An 18,942-nucleotide genomic window follows, 5' to 3' on the forward strand; every position below is an offset into this window, starting at 1 on the left:
ACAGATGAGGAAATTGAGGCACAGAGAGGTTAGGACACTTGTGCAAAGACACACAGGTAGGAAGAGGTGGAGCCAGAATCAAATCCATTGTCCAAGCTCTTAACCAGCTCATCTCCCTTTTCTATATTCTGCAATGATCTTGAGAATAGCATAGTTATATTGCACTGAAACGTTTGTGTCAAAAATTAACTGGTTTAATGCCAACCCCAGTCCTTTATCATGCACAAGAATCGCATGTGCATAGTTTGCGTTTGGTGTCTTTCATTCTTTAATGTACTAGCATTTCACAAAAGGAAAAGGGTGCAGCTTCCTCGCCCTTGAGAGGCCCTGGCTCAAAGACAAAACCAAATAATAACAGGAGGGGTTTTGACTCAAAACATAGTTCAGTTGCTCAGTCATGTCTAACTCTTTTGCGACCCCATGGACTGTAGCACTCCAGGCCTCCCTGTCCATCACCAACTTCCAGAGCTTGCTCAAACTCATGTCCATCAAGTTGGTGATGCCATCCAACCATCTCATCCTCTGTTGTCTCCTTCTCCTCCTGCCTTCAATCTTTCCCAGCATCAGGTTTGACTCAAATGACATCTGACCTAACTCTCTTTTCCTTGCAGGGACCTGTACCCATTGCCCCCAGAATGCTTTCTGTGTCAATGCTACTCACTGTACCTGCAACCATGGATACAGTTCTGAATCCAAGGAGAAATACTTCAGCTACCGCTTTGAGAGATGTGAAGGTAAAGGAGTAATTTTCTTTTCTTTGTTGTTTTTTGTTTGTTTGTTTTTTGCCTGTGCTGGGCCTTAATTGCAACAGGCAGAACTTTTTAGTTGCAGAATGCAAACTCTTAGTTCCCTGACCAGGGGTCAAACCCAGACCTCCTGCACTGGGAGCTCAGAGTCTTAGTCACTGGACTACCAGGGAACCCCAAGGGTAATTTTCAAATCATCCAGAGGTGGATGTGGAAGCATAAAGGCTGTGAGAAAGTAACTATAATACGCAATGCTGAAAACTCTGCCAACTCAACCTTCACCAAGAAAAATGCTTTCATGGTGTCAAAAGTGGGCTTTTCCAGAACTTGCATGTGTCTGACTCTTTGTGACCTCAAGGACTATAGCCTGCCAGGCTCCTCTGTCCACGGGATTTTCCAGCAAGAATACTGGAGTGAGTTGCCATTTCTTCCTCCAGGGAATATTCTTGACCCAGGGATCAAACCTCGTCTCTCCTGTAGCTCCTGCATTGCAGGCGGATTCTTTACTGCTGAGCCACCAGAGAAGCCCCCTTCCACAGTTTAACTAGGTCTCACTTTTTTCCTCCATATTGTGTGGATAATAATGCTGACCTCATGAGGGTGGAAGGGGAATTGAATAAGGTACTTAATGTGACCATACTTCATGAATTACAAAGCACAGTGCAATTTTTTGTGCAATTTTTAAAATATTTTCTTGGCTGCCCAGCACAGCATGTGGGATATTAGTTCCCCAACCAGAGATCAAACCTGCACCCAGCTTTTTTACCACTGAGCCATCAGGAAAGCCCTTGTTTTCTATTTTATTGATTTCAGCTCTAATATCTCCCTAATTTCTTTTTTCCAAGCTCTTAAAATAAATGCCTAGGCACTTTATTTTTCATCTTTCTTCAAAATAAAGACATTTAAGACCATAACTTTTCCTGTGGTACAGGTTCAGATATATTCTACAGGAAGAAATATTATTTTTATTAATCTGTGAACAGTTTGTAATTTCCTTTTGATGTTTTGTCACTCCAAGAATTATCTGGGAGGTGCTTCCTAATTTCCAAACAGTTAAGACTTTTCGTACATGTTTTAATTATGTATTCTTAATTTTAAAATTTTTATTTTTATTGACTTACAATGTTGTATCACAAAAAGATACAATGTTGTGTTACTTTCTGTTGTACAGCAAAGTGAATCAGTCTCGCATATACATATAGCCACTCTTTTTTATATTCTTTTCCCATATAGGTCATTACAGAGTACTGAGTAGAGGTCCCTGTGCTACACAGCAGGTTTTTATTAGTTATCTACTTTATATCTAGTAATTAGATAACTAATAAAAACCTGCTGTGTATTAAAAGACGCTTACTCCTTGGAAGAAAAATTATGACCAACCTAGATAGCATATTAAAAAGCAGAGACATTACTTTGCCAACAAAGGTCCGTCTGGTCAAGGCTATGGTTTTTCCAGTGGTTATGTATGGATGTGAGAGTTGGACTGTGAAGAAAGCTGAGCACCAAAGAATTGATGCTTTTGAACTGTGGTGTTGAAGAAGACTCTTGAGAGTCCCTTGGACTGCAAGGAGATCCAACCAGTCCATTCTGAAGGAGATCAGTCCTGGGATTTCTTGGGAAGGAATGATGCTAAAGCTGAAACTCCAATATTTTGGCCACCTCAGGCGAAGAGTTGACTCACTGGAAAAGACTCTAATGCTGGGAGGGATTGCGGGCAGGAGGAGAAGGGGATGACAGAGGATGAGATGGCTGGATGGCATCACTGACGTGAGTCTGAGTGAACTCCAGGAGTTGGTGATGTACAGGGAGGCCTGGCATGCTGCAATTCATGGGGTCGCAAAGAGTCGGACACGACTGAGTGACTGAACTGAACTGAACTGAATGCGTACATATCAATCCCAGTCTCCCAATTTACCCCTCCCCTCCCTATCCTCTGGTAACCATAAGCTTGTTTTCTACATTCATGACTCTACTTCTGTTTTGTAGATAAGAATACATTTTTTTTAGATTTTAAATACCATTTTTTAGATTCCACATATAAACAATATCATATGGTACTTGTCTTTCTGTGTCTGATTTACTTCAACTCAGTATGACAATCTCTAGGTCCATCCATGTTTCTGCAAGTGGCATTATTTTGTTCTTTTTTATGACTAATATTCCATTATATGTATGTACCACATTTTTTATCCATTCCTCTGTGTTTCCATGTCCTCCCAAGAGGCCCCATGTCCAAATACAGCCACAGTTGGAGTTAGGGCTTCAGCATATGAACTGGCCAGGGCAGGCTGCTGGGTGGTGCAAACACAGTCAGTATCCCATTTAATGTCCTTGGCATTTTCCATTCCTTTGTACACGAAGTCTGAGGCTTTCTCTGGCTCCTGGAGACCACTCAGTCCACACTCAGGACAAATAGAAGTAATGGGGAGTTTATACCACCTGTAAACATTCCTCCACCAATAAGTGATAAAATTAAGTGGATAAATACCCCGGTTCCCTCACCTCTCTTTCATTCTGAAGGAGAGCAGCCCTGGGATTTCTTTGGAAGGAATGATGATAAAGTTGAAACTCCAGTACTTTGGCCACCTCATGTGAAGAGTTGACTTATTGGAAAAGACTCTGATGCTGGGAGGGATTGGGGGCAGGAGGAGAAGGGGACGACAGAGGATGAGATGGCTGAATGGCATCACTGACTCGATGGACGTGAGTCTGAGTGAACTCTGGGAGTTGGTGATGGAGAAGGAGGCCTGGTGTGCTGCGATTCATGGGGTCACAAAGAGTCGGACACAACTGAGCCACTGAACTGAACTGAACTAAACTCCCTCACCTCTCGGTGTCACTTGAAGTGCCTGCTCTACATTGCCTCCCAGAGGTTCCCAGAGGAATTGAGCCTCAGTTGTCCACAGTAGAAATTTGCTAGATAATACCCCCTTTATTTTCTGCCTTCCCCTCTCTGTTTCATTTCACCATTTCCCTTCCAGTGATTTCTAGGATCATTTCCTAAATAAAATACTTGCACTAGAATCCTTGTCTCAAAGTCCACTTCCTGGAGAACCCAACCAAAGTCAGCAAAGAAAGGAAAGAACAAAGACAAGCATTACCTTAACCAAGTTGTTTTGAAAAGCCAGGATAGACTGGTGGAAAGGATACAGCTTCTGACACATATTAGATGCTCAATAAATCTTTATCAAACAAATTACCAGCTTTCTCCTATGTGTTCCAGATGTTGATGAATGTAAACCACCCATTAGTGTATATTGTGGAGTGAATGCTGAGTGTCAGAACATCATTGGAAGTTTCTACTGTCACTGTATTGATGGATATAAACTCCTCTCTGGGAAAGCACAATTCAACAATTCCAATGAGAACACTTGTCAGAGTAAGAAAAATTTTTGTTTTCTTATCTCCCCTCCTAATTTTTAAGTGAGTCTAACACGAGCATGTGTGTGCTCAGTCATTTCTAATTTTTTGTGACCCCATGGATTATAGCCCACCAGGCTCCTCTGTCCATCGAATTTTCCAGACAAGAATACTAGAGACAGTTGCCACTTCCTCCTCCAGGGGATCTTCCCAACCCAGAGATCGAACCCGAGTCTTTTGCATTTCCTGCATTGGCAGCCGGATTTTTTTTTTTACCAGTGTACCACCTGGGAAGTCCGAAAATATATATTTGTGGTGGGGCCAGTGAATATCTATTCTCTGGAAGGAAATGGATGATGTAAAGAGGAGGTAAAAAGAAAAGTAGGAAATTTAGATAAATGATGGGGTTAAGAATGCAAGTGAACTTTGGAGGTGATGTCACAGGTCACAGGATGATGGTTGAGAAAGGATTCTTTGAATTGCAAAATAGAGAAACCCACTCAGGTTAACCTAAGGGAAAATATGAGTTTATGATAAGATTCAGGGGCTTTCCTAATGGCTCAGTGGTAAAGAATCCATCTGCCAGTGCAGGAGACACGGGTTCAGTCCTTGGGTCGGGAAGATCGTCTGGAGGAGGAAATGGCAACCCACTCCAGTATTCTTGCCTGGAGAATTCCATGGACAGAGGAGCCTGACAGACTACAGTCCATGGGTGTCACAAAAAATTGGATGTGACAGACCACTGAGCACGCACACACACATGTGATGAGATGCATGGATATGTCTTGGGTAAGAATACAGCTGGGTACTGGAATGAACTGAAGTTGGGGACCCAACACTGTCATGGCACCCCCGTCTCTCATACTCTGAATCCGCTTCTTCTCTTCCCCTTGCAAACTGGTTTCTCTGCTTCCTAGTCCACAGGATAGGAAATATGGCCACCAACAGATCCAAACCTTACCATTGCTACTGATCCAACCATCAAAAAAATGGTAACTGATTCTCTCTCTTAAATATAATTGCATATTCTTTGGAAATGTAAAAATTGACACAGTTTGAATCATATGCCCACCCTTGGATCTGTGATCTTGGATAAGCATGGTAACTGTCATAGAAATCATATAGGTAGAGAAAGTCTATACATAAGAAATACAGGACTTGGCAGAGTATCCATGAGGTACCGGCTACAGTTGAAGTCGTAAGAGAGAGAGTCTCTAAATCTGAATGCTAGGAAACTGATTCATGGAGAAACAATAATGCTGATTGACGTGTATATATATATACACTGGTACATGGGTGCTTAGGCGTGTCTGACTCTTTGCAACCCCATAGACTATGGCCCACCATGCTCCTCTGTACCTGGAATTTTCTAGCCAATAATACTGGAGTGAGTTGCCATTTCCTACTCCAGGGGATCTTTCTGACCCAGGGATTGAACCCGCCTCTCTTGTGCCTCCTGCATTGCAGGCAGATTCTTTACCACTGATCCACCAAGCAATAATACTGATGCTGCTGCTAAGTCACTTCAGTCATGTCCGACTCTGTGCGACCCCATAGACGGCAGCCTACCAGGCTCCCCCGTCCCTGGGATTCTCCAGACAAGAACAGTGGAGTGGGTTGCCATTTTCTTCTCTGAGGCATGAAAGTGAAAGGTGAAAGTGAAGTTGCTCAGTCGTGTCCAACTCTTAGCGACCCCATGGACTGCAGCCTACCAGGCTCCTCCGTCCGTGGGATTCTCCAAGCACGAGTACTGTAGTCGGGTGCCATTGCCTTCTCCAAATAATACTGATAGACAATATTTATTTCAACTGTACGATGTGCCAGAACGGAAGAGCCTGACGGGCTACAGTCCATGGGGTCACAAAGGGTCAGACACAACTGAGCACAAACACACATGTACCAGGTACTGCACTAAGTACTTTACATTCTTTATTCCATTTACAATAATTGCATGAGGTAAGCACTGTTATTACAGATAAAGAAACCGAAGCACCCAAGATTTAAGTAACTTGTGCTCCTGCCCATCCAGCATTAAAGCCATGAGGTTGCAGACTCCACAGTAGAAGGAGCTTAGTGGAAGACTAACCAGGGTCATTGTATCCCACTCACCCCACAAGATCCCCTAAGGAGCTCGGGGTCATGAGAAGCACAAGCCTTCAGCTTTGATATCAGGAAATCTCATATCAGAATTATCAGGTCATCTTTATACCAATAGGATTCATACCAGGTCAGTTCTGAGATTCCTTCCAATGGGAGGGTCCGGGACCCCACGATCCTTCCACAAAACTGAGTCTCAGAACAAAAAGGAACAATTATGCCAAAGGGAAGCAAGCTACAACTGCCGAAGCCCACTCGCCCTAGAGCCTGTGCTCCGCAACAAGAGAAGCACCACGAGAAGACTGCGCTCTGCCGTGACTAGAGAAAGCCCCCGTGCAACAACAAAGACCCGGCGCAGACAAACACTAATAAATAAATTAATTAATTCTTTAAAAAGGGGAGCAGGACTATTCAGGAACCTAAGACCCAAACTCCCTTTAAAAAGATTAAAACATGATTCCAAGATCAAACTGGAAAGGAACGGTGGTACAAAGGCCCCCACAGGTACAGAGATGACTTTTCCAGAGACCAGCACTGAATTACAGAGGCTTGGCTATTCCACATCAGGGTTCTTAGGTAGCGAAGGGGCCACAGGCCGTCTTCATCAAGGGTGCCTGTGAATGACTGAACTTGCTTACACCTCCTTCCGATTCTTGTGCGTGCAGTCTCTGCACATGTGAAGTGGTACAAGCTTTGCTTCCCCCTTGCCTCAGCATTAAAAATCCACCTGCAATGAAAGAAATGCAGATTTGATCCCTGGGTCGGGAAGATCCCCTGGAGAAGGAAATGGCAACGCACTCCATATTCTTGCCTGGAGAATTCCATGGACTGAGGAACCTGGCGGACTATAGTCCATGGAACCACAAAGAGTCGGACACAACTTAGCAACTAAAAAACAGCCACCACAATGAGCCTTGCACTTAGACAAGTATGGATTTAAATCTGGGCTCTACTGCTTACCCCCTCATGACTACAGACATTTCCTTAACAACCTGTGCCTATTTCCTCATCTGCTTAAATAACAGAATCTGACTCATGGTATTATTTCAAGGATTAAATGAAATGATGCATATGAGGAGGCATTCAGCAAGTGGTAGCTGTGATTTTTGTGCATGGTGCATTTTTCTGCCAGATGCAGCCACATCTTCAAGAGACAATAGAGCAGAATGGTTAAGAATACTTTCCAGGTGGACTTCCGTGGTAGTCCAGTGGTTAAGAATCTTCCTGCCAATGCAGGGGACATGGGTTCAATCCCTGGTTGGAGAACTAAGATCCCACGTGCAACAACCACAAGTTCTCATGCTGCAACTAAAAAGATCCCACATGCTGCAAGGGATTTCGAAGATTCTGCATGCCACAACTAAGATCTAGTGCAGCCAAATACATAAATAAATACTTATTTTAAAAAACAGCTGATGGTTATAAACTGACATTCCTGTCTCAGTTATAATTCCCAGCCAGACTGAATTTTAAAACCTAAAGTATCTAGTCTTCTGTTTGCTCAGCCATTTCAGTTATAATGCCCAGCCAGAGCCAGATCTGAATGAAAGAGCTTGGAGCTTACAATTTTCTGCTTCTTCTATGCCATGGTATCTCTATCCCAGCAATATTGACACTTGGGGTCCCAAAATTATTTGTGGTCAGAAGCTGTCCTCTGCATTAAAGGCATTGAGCAGCATCCACCCACTAGATCCCAGTAGCATCCCCACTCAAGGCCATGAGTGACCTCCAGAAATGTCTCCAGCCATTGCCAATGTCCCCAGGAGGCAAAACCACCCTAAGTCGATAAACACTGCTCTCCATGACAACAAGGAATTTGGACTCTGATGCCCCTAAAGAGCAAATGAACTCATCAGAGAACATGAAGTGTATGATTTCAGACCTTCTAGATGCAAAGTTACCCACCTTACCTGCCGACTTCTCCACACTTTCATTCTTGGTTCCAACAATAACTTCTCTTTATGTCTTTTTCAGAAATCACCCCCTCAAAGACAACCAACAGCACAAAAGAGGTGAGTGGAAGCTGAGTCCTGGAACCTAGACAGGTAACAAATATTTATAAATCTCAAAGCTAGCAAATGGAGGTGAATACTATATATGTGTGCTATATGTCATATATCATATGCTTGATAATATAAAATACTTGATATGATTATGACAAATATTGTGAAGTGAAGTGAAGTGAAGTGAAGTCGCTCAGTCGTGTCCTACTCTTTGCGACCCCATGGACTGTAGCCTACCAGGCTCCATCCATGAGATTTTCCAGGCAAGAATACTGGAGTGGGTTGCCATTTCCTTCTCCAGAGGATCTTCACGACCCAGGGATCAAACCCGGGTCTCCCGCATTGCAGGCAGACAATTTACCGTCTGAGCCACCAGGTATTAAACTATTATATTTTGATATATAATATGTATTGTATAACTGTGATATATATATATATCATTATGTTTATCACTATATATCTCACTATAGAGATAAATGATAGATCAATACAGTGTGTATGTATATATGGGGGTGTGTGTATGATTGTGGGTGTGTGTGTGTGTGTGTGTGTGTGTGTGTGTGTACTACCCCCTGAAGACAGGATCTATCCCAGACCAAGAAAGAGACTAAGTAAGACTGTATTAGGATTCGCTGAGCTGCTGCAACAAAGAGACCCAAATATCCAATGGCTTTAAAAATATGGATGTTTATTACTGTCTGAGTTATTAGTCCAGAGGTGAGCAATCCAGGCTGGTGAAGGAATTCTGCTCCATAAGGTCATTCGGGTACCCACGTTCTTTCCATACTGCTGCTCCAGCATCCCCTGGCGTCTTGTCCTCAACTGCATAGTCAAAGCTGGGTTGCTGCATGCTGTATTCATACTGGTGGGTAGAAGGGAGGGGGAATCCAGGGCAAGCTATCTGTTGTACAAGGTGAAGGGGGAGAGTGGAGAGAGGGCCTCTCTCCTCATCTAGTCACTATACAAAGTGCTAATAAGGTCAGGAGAACTTCTTTGGAAACATGTCTCACGGTGACAATCCAGAAGTTGCATATATCACAGTAAAATCTAGCTGCAAAGGAAGCTGGGACAATACTATCTATGATTGGGTGGCACAGCCCAGATAAAATTTGAGAAATTTATTCAATTATTAAAAATAGGAGGATAGAACTTCCCTGGTGGTCCAGTGGTTAAGAGTCTACCTGCCAATGTAGGAAACATGGCTTCTATCCCTGGTCTGGGGAGATTCCACATGCTGTGGGACAACTAAGCTTGCATGCCTTAGAGCCCGTTCTCAGCAGCAAGAGAAGTGACCCCCAATGAGAAGCCCGCACACTGAAACTAGAGTGTAGCCCCCCACTTGCTACAACTAGAGAAAATCCAGGTCAGCAATGAAGACCTAGTGCAGCAAAAAAAAAAAAAAAAGCACAGGAAGGGAAAATGGATATTGTAGGATAATTAAGAGAGACCAAGAAAATGATTATAGGTAGTAATCATTAGTGTCCGTAAATTGACTCTGAACTTTAGCAAAGAGAATGATACATGTCTCTTAGGATCTATTGTCTAACAGAATGAGCTCATCCCTCCCTCTCGCCACTCCCCAACTTCACCCTTCTCTACTCCCAAGGGACTCTTCATGCCTTGCCCTCCCAAGCTCCACGTCTCAGATACACACCATTCTCTCTACCTAAAACTCCTCTTTCCAGTTCCTCACCTGGCTGCCTCCTTCCACTCTTCTTTACTCAAGACCCAGTTCAGGTGTCACCTCCTTCTGGATGGCCTCCATCACTCCCTCCATCTGAGTTAATATTCCCCCAATATGTTCTTATTTATTTATTTATTTGGCTGCACTGGCAAGAAATGGCAACCCACTCCAGTATTCTTGCCTGGAAAATTCCATGGACAGAGGAGGCTAATGGGCCAGTTCATGGGGTCACAAAGGGTCAGACACAACTGAGCAGCTGAGCACACACACACCGGGTCTTAGTTGCGGCCGCTGGGATCTTTAGTGGTGGTGTGTGAAGTCTTAGTTGAGAGAACTCTTGGTTGCAGCGTGTGCGATCTAGTTCCCTAATCAAGGATCAAACCCAGACCCCCTGCACTGGGTGAGCAGAGTCTTAGCCACTGGACCACCAGGGAAGTCCCCACCAGACTATGCTCTTATGGTAGGAATTTCAAATCCTAATACCGCAGTGGCAAGTGACTTGGGCAAGATGATGACCTCACAGCATTAGGGTTCTCCAGAGAAACAGAACCAATAGGAGATAAGCTATAAAGAGAGCTGTTATAAAGAATTGGCTGACAGGTCCCAAAATCTGCAGTCACCAGGCTGGAGACCCAGAACAGTTGACGATATAGTTCCAATTTGAATCCAGAGATCTGAGACCAACCCAGGAAGAGCTGATGTTTCAGTGTGAGTTTGAAGGAAAACAAGAATGTCCCAAAATTGGGTCGTTTGTAGAGATGCAGATGGACTTAAAGAGTCATACAGAGTGAAGTAAGTCAGAAAGAGCAAAACAAATATTCATGTATTATATGTGGAATCTTAAAAAAAAAATGATACCGATGAATCTATTTGCAGGGCAGGAATAGAGACATAAATGTAGAGAACAGATGTTCAGACATAGTGGGGTAAGGGGTGGGTGGGATGAATTGGGAGATTAGGTTTGACATAAATATACTACCATGTGTAAAATAGATAGCTAGTGGGAAGTTGCTGTACAGCACAGGGAGCTCAGCTTGGTGCTCTGTGATACCCTACAGGTAGGTTGGGTGGGCAGAGGGAGGTTCAAAAGGGAAAGGATATACGTTAGAAATAGCTGATTCACTTCATTGCACAGCAGCAACTAACAACATTGTAAAGCAATCACACTCCAATAAAATTTAAAAACAATGTCCAATTAAAATAAATAATTTTTTTTAAATAAAGCTAAAAAGCAGTCTCCCAGCTCAAGGCTGGCACAGGCAGTCAGGCAGGAGGAAATTCCCCCTTACTCAGACTTCTTGTTCTAATCAGACCCCCAAACTGACTGGATAAGCCCCAACCTCATCAGGAAGGGCAAGCCGCTTTACTTCCTCCATCCATTCAGATGTTAATTTTATGTCAGACCCAGAATGACGCTTGGCCAAACATCTAGGTAACCCATGACTCAGTCTAGCTGACACATAAAATTAACCATCACACTTTTTAAGAACAATTTACTCATCTTTAAGATGAGGGTGGTGATGGCACCCTTGGATAATGAGCAGGTTAAATGAGATAATACATGTATAGTATTCAGCACAGTGCTGATTCCAGAGTACACATTCCATCCATGTTATCTATTGTTTTTTTTTTTTTTTTTTTTCTTTCTTTATTTATTTTTAATTTTATTTTATTTTTAAACTTTACATAATTGTATTAGTTTTGCCAAATATCAAAATGAATCCGCCACAGGTATACATGTGTTCCCCATCCTGAACCCTCCTCCCTCCTCCCTCTATGTTATCTATTGTTATCTCCTCCAGACTGATGACATTTAAGTGGTGTGCTGTCACTCGCTAGACAGGGAGCTTCTTGAGGAGGGGAATCAGACCAAGCAAGCCTTGGGAGTTCAACATCTGTTCATTGCAGTAATGAACAAATAATCGTGTTATCAAAAGGAATATTTATTTCGTTATAAAAGTCACTGTCAGGGTTCTCAAAAAATTAAACATAAAATTATCAGGTGACTCTACAATTATCTGAGCTTCCCTGGTGGCTCAGACGGTAAAGCGTCTATCTGCAATACAGGAGACCCGGGTTCCATCCCTGGGTTATGAAGATCCCCTGGAGAAGGAAACGGCAGCCCACTCCAGTAGTCTTACCTGAAAAATCCCATGGACGGAGGAACCTGGTGGGCTACAGTCCATGGGGTCGCATAGAGTCGGACACGACTGAGCGACTTCACTTTCTTTCACTTTCTACAATTCTACTTCTAGGAATAAACCCAAGTGAATTGAAAGCAGGGACCCAAACATATACCTGGACAAAAGTAGAATTCAAAAAGATACATGCATCCCTATATTCATAGCAGAACTCTTCACAATAGCCAAGACATGGTAACAACCTAAATGTCCATTGACAGATAAATAGATAAAGAAGATGTGGTACATGTATATGATGGACTATTACTAAGTCACTTTAGTTGTGTCTGACTCTGTGTGACTCAGTGGATTGTAGCCTGCCAGGCTCCTCTGTCCATGGGATTCTCCAGGCAAGAATACTGGAATTGGTTGCCATGCCTTCCTCCAGGGGATCTTCCCAACCCAGGGACTGAACCCTCATTTTTTATGTCTCCTGCATTAGTAAGCAGGTTCTTTACCACTAGCACCACCTGGGAAGCCCAATGAGATATTATTCAGGCATAAAAAATGTTGAAATAATGTCATTTGCAGCAACATGGATGAAGCTCGAGATTATCATACTAAGTGAAGTAAGTCAGAAAGTGAAAGACACGTGCCATATGATGTTGTGTATGTGAAATCTAAAATATGACACAAGTGAACTTAGTTACAAAACAGAAACAGGCTCACAGACGTAGAGAACAGACTTGTAATTGCCAAGGGGTCAGGGGTCAGGGAGGATTAGACTGGGAGTTTGGGATTAGCAGATGTGAACTATTATATGTAGACTAGATAAACAACAAGGTCCTACTTATAGCACAGGAAGTTACATTCAATATCCTGTGATGATGAAAAAAATATGAAAATGTGTATATAAAACTGAATCACTTTGCTGTACAGCAGAAATCAATACAACACTGTAAATCAACTCTACTTCAGTAAAATAAATTTTTAAAAAAAGAGAGAGAGAACAGGGACCCAAATATATACTTGTACAACTATGCTCTTGGCAGTCCTATTCACAATAGCCAAAAGACAGAAACAGCCCAAATGTCCACTAATTGATGACAGGATGAATAAAATGTGGCATACCTATACAGTGGAATATTATTCAGCCATAAGAAATGAAGTTCTGATTCCCAATACAATATGGATGAACCTCAAAAACATTATGCTCAGTGAAAGACGTCAGACACAAAAAATTACACTGTATATGATTCCACTTACATAAAATGTCCAAAATAGGCAAATCCAGGGAAACAGAAAGCAGATTTGTGCTTTCCAGAGGCTGGGGGAGTGGAGAATGGGAAGTAACTGTTTAATGGGTTTTATTTGGAAATGATGGAAATGTTATACAACATTATGGACATTCTAAATTATTACTGACTTGTATACTTTAAAAGGATGAGGAACTTCCCTGTGGTTAGGACTCCATGCTTCCAACTGCAGGGGGTGTGGGTTTGATCCCTGGTTGGAGAACTAAGATCCCACATCCTATGTGGCCAAAAAAAAAAAAACTACTTTAAAAAAAGGATGTATTTTATTTTACTTGAATTTCACTTCAAAAAAACAAAATGCATTGCCAAAGAAAGACAGGTACAAAGTCATCACGTTAGATCAGACACTAAAACAGCAATTCTGACGACCCAATACTCTGGCACCTACTCTGTACAAATGAGTTTAAACCAAGAAGACTTCTGCTGCCATTTAGAAGAGAGAGAGGCGTTTTACATCAGGTGTGGCTGAGGAGGGGGCTGCCCTTTCACTAGAAAACTCAGCTCAGAATTTCCACTAACACTGGTTAGACTGAAAGAGTAGACCATTAAAAAGGCTTATTTGAACCTGATTCTGAAAGTCCCTCCAATCCTTCTTTGCATATTACTCTGCTTATAACTCTTTAGCATGATATTTTCCTATTAAAAACATCCATTTAACCCATGAACACTTACTGAGCCCCTGCTATTCACCAAAGGGGCTTCCCAGGTGGCACAGTGGTAAAGAATCCGCCTGCAATGCAGGAGAGACAGGAGATGCTGGTTCAATCCCTGGGTCAGGAAAATCCCCTGGAGGAGGGCATGGCAACCCACTGTAATATTCTTGCCTGGAGAATCCCACGGACAGAGGAGCCTGGTGGACTGTAGTCCATAGAGTCGCAAAGAGTCAGAAACGACTGAAGCCACATAGCACTATTCATCAAGGACTGTTCTAGGTGCTAGGAAATAGCCGTGAAGACAAAACTCCTATCCCAATGGGACTTACTGTCTAGTACTTTGTGTGCTGTGCTTAGTCATTCAGTCGTGTCTGACTCTTTGCAACCCCATGGACTGTAGCCTGCCAGGCTCCTCAGTCCATGGGGATTCTCCAGGCAAGAATACTGGAGTGGGTTGCCATGCCCTCCTCCAGGGGATCTTCCCAACCCAGGGATCAAACCCAGGTCTCCCACATTACAGGCAGATTGTTTACCGTCTGAACCACTAGGGAAGCCTATGAATACAGGAAAGGGTAGTCAATCTTCTCAAGGGGATCTTCCCCACCCAGGAATCAAATTGGGGTCTCCTGCATTGCAGGCAGATTCTTTACCACCTGAGCTACCAGGAAAGCCCCCTAGTACTTTGCTGCTGCTGCTGCTAAGTCGCTTCAGTCATGTCCGACTCTGTGCGACCCCATAGATGGCAGCCCACCAGGCTCCCCCATCCCTGGGATTCTCAAGGCAAGAACACTGGAGTGGGTTGCCATTTCCTTCTCTAATGCATGAAAGGGAAAATTGAAAGTGAAGTCGCTCGGTCATGTCCGACTCCTAGCGACCCCATGGACTGCAGCCCTCCAGGCTCCTCCATCCATGGGATTTTCCAGGCAAGAGTACTGGAGTGGGTGCCATTGCCTTCTCCACCCTAGTACTTTAACATACCACAAATCCCTTAGAAGCTTGTTAAAGTGCAAGTTTGGATTCAGAATATGTGGACCGGGACCTAAGAGTCTAAATTCCTAATAAGCTCCATGTGATGCTGATACTGCTTGTCTGAGGACTATACTTTGAGTAAAAGCATGTAGAGATCAAAATAATAATTTTTCAAATCACATATACTACAATTTTTATTGAAGCATAGTTTTTTTTAATTAGAGTGTAATTGCTTTACAATGTTGTGTTAGTTTCTGCTGTACAACAGCGTGAATCAGCTATGAGTATACGTATACCCCCTCCCTCTTACTGCTTCTTCCCTCATACCGCCCCCATTCAACCCCTCTAGGTCATCACGGGGCACCAAGCTGAGCTCCCTGTGCTACACAGCAGCTTCCCACTAGCCATCTATTTTACACGGGTAGTGTATATATGTCAGTGATACTCTCGCAATTTGACGTACAGTTATTTTACTGTTTCAGGTGTACGGCAAAGTGATTCAGTTATGTATAAGCTTTTTCAGATTTTTCCATTATAATTTATTACAAGATATGGGAATATACATTCCTGTGCTATACCGTAGGTCTCTGTTGTTTACCTATTTTATATATAGTAATGTGCATCTGTTAATCCCATATTTCTAATTAATCCCTCCTTGCCCTTTCTCTCTATGGTAACCAAGAATTTGTTTTCTATAACAACAGTTTTAAAACTTCACCTTGACCCTTCAGTCTTCTTCAGCCACTGGCCCATCTTTTTTGCTATTTTTCATAGAACCACTATATTGTATGGCTGAAACTAACATAGTATTGTAAATCAACTATACTTTAGTAAATCGGTAAGATGGATAGATAGATAAAATGAGTTTAATATAGCTTTTAAAAAAACATACATTTCTTGATACAAAAAGGCCAGTTAGAGTTCCTTCTGAGCTATGATACTACTAAATGATTTCTCAACTTTGGCCCTATTGACATTTGAGACTGTGTCATTCTCTGCTGTGGGGGCTGTCACATGCATTATACGATGTTGAGTAACATATCTGGCCTAATTATCAGTAGAAATAGCAATCCACAGTGGTGACAATCCAAATGTCTTCCCATCTGGGGAACGAAAATTGCCCCCAGCTGAGAACCACTGGTCTATTTCTAGAAATCTTACTACTTTCCTGTTGGTAAAAGATGCTCACAGTAACTAACACTTATATGATGTTTGAGCTTCCCTGGTGGCTCAGTGGTAAAGAATCTGCCTGCAATGCAAGAGACCCAGGTTCAATCCCTGGGTCAGGAAGATCCCCTGAAGAAGGAAATGGCAACCCACTCCAGTATTCTTGCTTGGAGAATCCCATGGACAGAGGATCCTTGTGGGCTACAGTTCATGGGTCGCAAAGAGTCAGACACAACTGAGCGACTAACGTTTCTGTGGTGTTTACCAGGCTAACACTGTTCTAAAAATAAAATGTCTCTTCATTCATTTAATCTTCCCCCAAACTTTGTGGGGTCTTAGTACCATCCTCATCCTAAATGGAGAACCTGAAGCACAGAGTGACTGAGTGACTTTCCCAAGGTTGCTCAGCCAGTGAGAGGTCGAGTCAGTATTTGAACCAGTCGTCTGACCCCACCGCCTTCTTTCTTGGGTTTTCTTCTGACCCTTGGGATGTGGGACCTATTGATTGGATTTTTTCTTAATTCTTTCTCTCTTCAAAGATGCAACGGGTTGTTGAGGATATCGAATCTCATCTCACCGGTAAGACTATATTGGGAGTGGAGAGAAACTTCACATCCACGGTCACAGCCTTTCTCCAGAAAGTGGAATCAGATGTTCTAAAAACTGCCTTGAAAGCCCCAGACCAGAAAATCCAGAAAGTCCAATACAGCACCGTGGGTAAGAAGACAGTAAAACCTGAGACACACAGTGGGGTGGTTACTAACTGGGGTCCACGTGAAGCAATGAGAGAAGTAAATAAGGACTGTGTTTGTCCCATTTATAGGGCTTCCCAGGTGGCACTAGTGGTAAAGAACCCGCCTGCCAATGCAGGAGACATAAGAGACGTGGGTTCAATCCCTGAGTCGAGAAGACCCCCTGGAGGCGGGCATGGCAACCCACTCCAATATTCTTGCCTGGAGAATCCCCATGGATAGAGGAGCCTGGGGGACTACAGTCCTTAGGATCACCAAGAGTCGGACATGACCGAAATGACTGAACGCACATGAACACATCCATTTATATAAAATTCTAGAAAATGCAAACTAATTTCTAGTGACACAGGGTAGAGTCAGTGAAGGGATGGAAAAGGGATGTAAGAAAATCTGGATAAATTGTTGGTGGTGACAGAAATGTTGTCTACCTTGACTGTGATGGTGGTTTTACAGAGGTACACACGCGATGAAACCCATCCAGTTGTACACTTTAATATGTGAGATTTGCTGTACCTCAATTACACCTGCATAGAGCTATTTTTAAAAATTGCCAATGGGGGAATTCCCTAGTGGTCCAGTGGTTACGACTTGGCATTTTCACTGCTGAGGTCTGATCGTGTCCAGGAACTAATAATATTCCACAAGCCTCCTGGTGTGACCAAAAATTTTTTTTAATAAAAATGACGTTTTGTTGTTGTTCAGTCACTCAGTCATGTCCCACTCTTTGCAACCCCATGGACAGCAGCATGCCAGGCTTCCCTGTCCTTCACCATCTCCCAGAGCTTGCTCAAACTCATGTCCATTGAGTCAGTAATGAAATCCATTGAACCATCTCATCCTCTGTCATCCCCTTCTCCTCCTGCCTTCAAATCTTTCCCAGTCTCTGGGTCTTTTCTTATGAGTCAGCTTTTTTAATCAGGTGACCAAAATATTTGAGCTTCAGCTTCAGCATCAGTCCTTCCAATGAATATTCAGGATTGATTTCCTTTAGGACTTATTGGTTTGATCTTCTTGCAGTCTAAGGGACTCTCGAGAGTCTTCTCCAACACCACAGTTCAAAAGCATCAGTTCTTCGGCAATCAACTTTCTTTAAGGTCCACACTCACATCTATACATGACTACTGGAAAAGCCATAGCTTTGACTAGGTGGACCTTTGTTGGCAAAATAATGTCTCTGCTTTTTAATATGCTGTCTAGATTTGTCATAGCTTTTCTTCCAAGGAGCAAGCGTCTTCTAATTTCATGGGTGAAGTCACCATCTGCAGTGATTTTGGAGCCCAAGAAAATTAGTCTGTCACTGTTTCTATTGTTTCCCCATCTATTTACCATGAGGGGATGGAACTGGCATGCTGCAATCCATGGGGTCGCAAAGAGTCAGACACAATTGAGCAACTGAACTGAACTGAACTGATGGGACTGGATGCCATGATCTTAGTTTTTTGAATGCTGAGTTTTAAGCCAGTGTTTTCACTCTCCTCTTTCACTTTCATCAAGAGGCTCTTTAGTTCCTCTTCACTTTCTGACATAAGGGTGGTGTCATCTGCATATCTGAGGTTATTGATATTTCTCCTGGCAATCATGATTCCAGTTTGTGCTTCACCCAGCCCAGCATTTCTCATGAGGTACTCTGCATAAAAGTTATATAAGCAGGGTGACAATATACAGCCTTGTCATACTCCTTTCCCAATTTGGAACCAGTCAGTTGTTCCATGTCCAGTTCTAACTGTTGCTTCTTGACCTGCATACAGGTTTCTCAGGGGGCAGGTCAGGTGGTCTGGTATTCCCAACTCTTGGAGAGTTTTCCACAGTTTGTTGTGATAATATTTAGAATTAAATAAATACCTGCATGCTAAGTCACTTCAGTCATGTCTGACTCTTTGTCACCCTATGGACTGTAGCCCTCCAGGCTTCTCTGTCCATGGGATTCTCCAGGCAAGAATACTGGAGTGGGTTGCCATGCCCTCCTCCAGGGGAATTTCCCAACCCAGGGATCAAATCCACATCTCTCATGGCAGGTGGGTTCTTTACCACCAGTGCCACCTGGAAAGCCCAAATAAATACATGAATAAACAAAA

The 18,942-nt window shown here is 43.0% G+C and overlaps 1 protein-coding gene across 2 annotated transcripts in view; it reads left to right on the plus strand.

Annotated features, from left to right (window-relative positions):
* ADGRE3 (adhesion G protein-coupled receptor E3) overlaps nt 1–18,942 on the plus strand; it is a 62,134-nt gene that overhangs the window by 10,578 nt on the left and 32,614 nt on the right. The window contains exons 3-6 of one of the 2 annotated variants that reach the window (XM_070374807.1): nt 612–734; nt 3,970–4,125; nt 8,178–8,215; nt 16,655–16,832. In XM_070374807.1, the coding sequence (XP_070230908.1) occupies nt 612–734; nt 3,970–4,125; nt 8,178–8,215; nt 16,655–16,832 (495 nt within the window). The remainder of the gene's footprint in view (nt 1–611; nt 735–3,969; nt 4,126–8,177; nt 8,216–16,654; nt 16,833–18,942) is intronic. The other variant, XM_070374808.1, reaches the window with a different exon arrangement.

Source organism: Bos mutus, chromosome 7 (assembly GCF_027580195.1).
Source record: "Bos mutus isolate GX-2022 chromosome 7, NWIPB_WYAK_1.1, whole genome shotgun sequence".
Lineage (NCBI taxonomy): Eukaryota > Metazoa > Chordata > Mammalia > Artiodactyla > Bovidae > Bos > Bos mutus.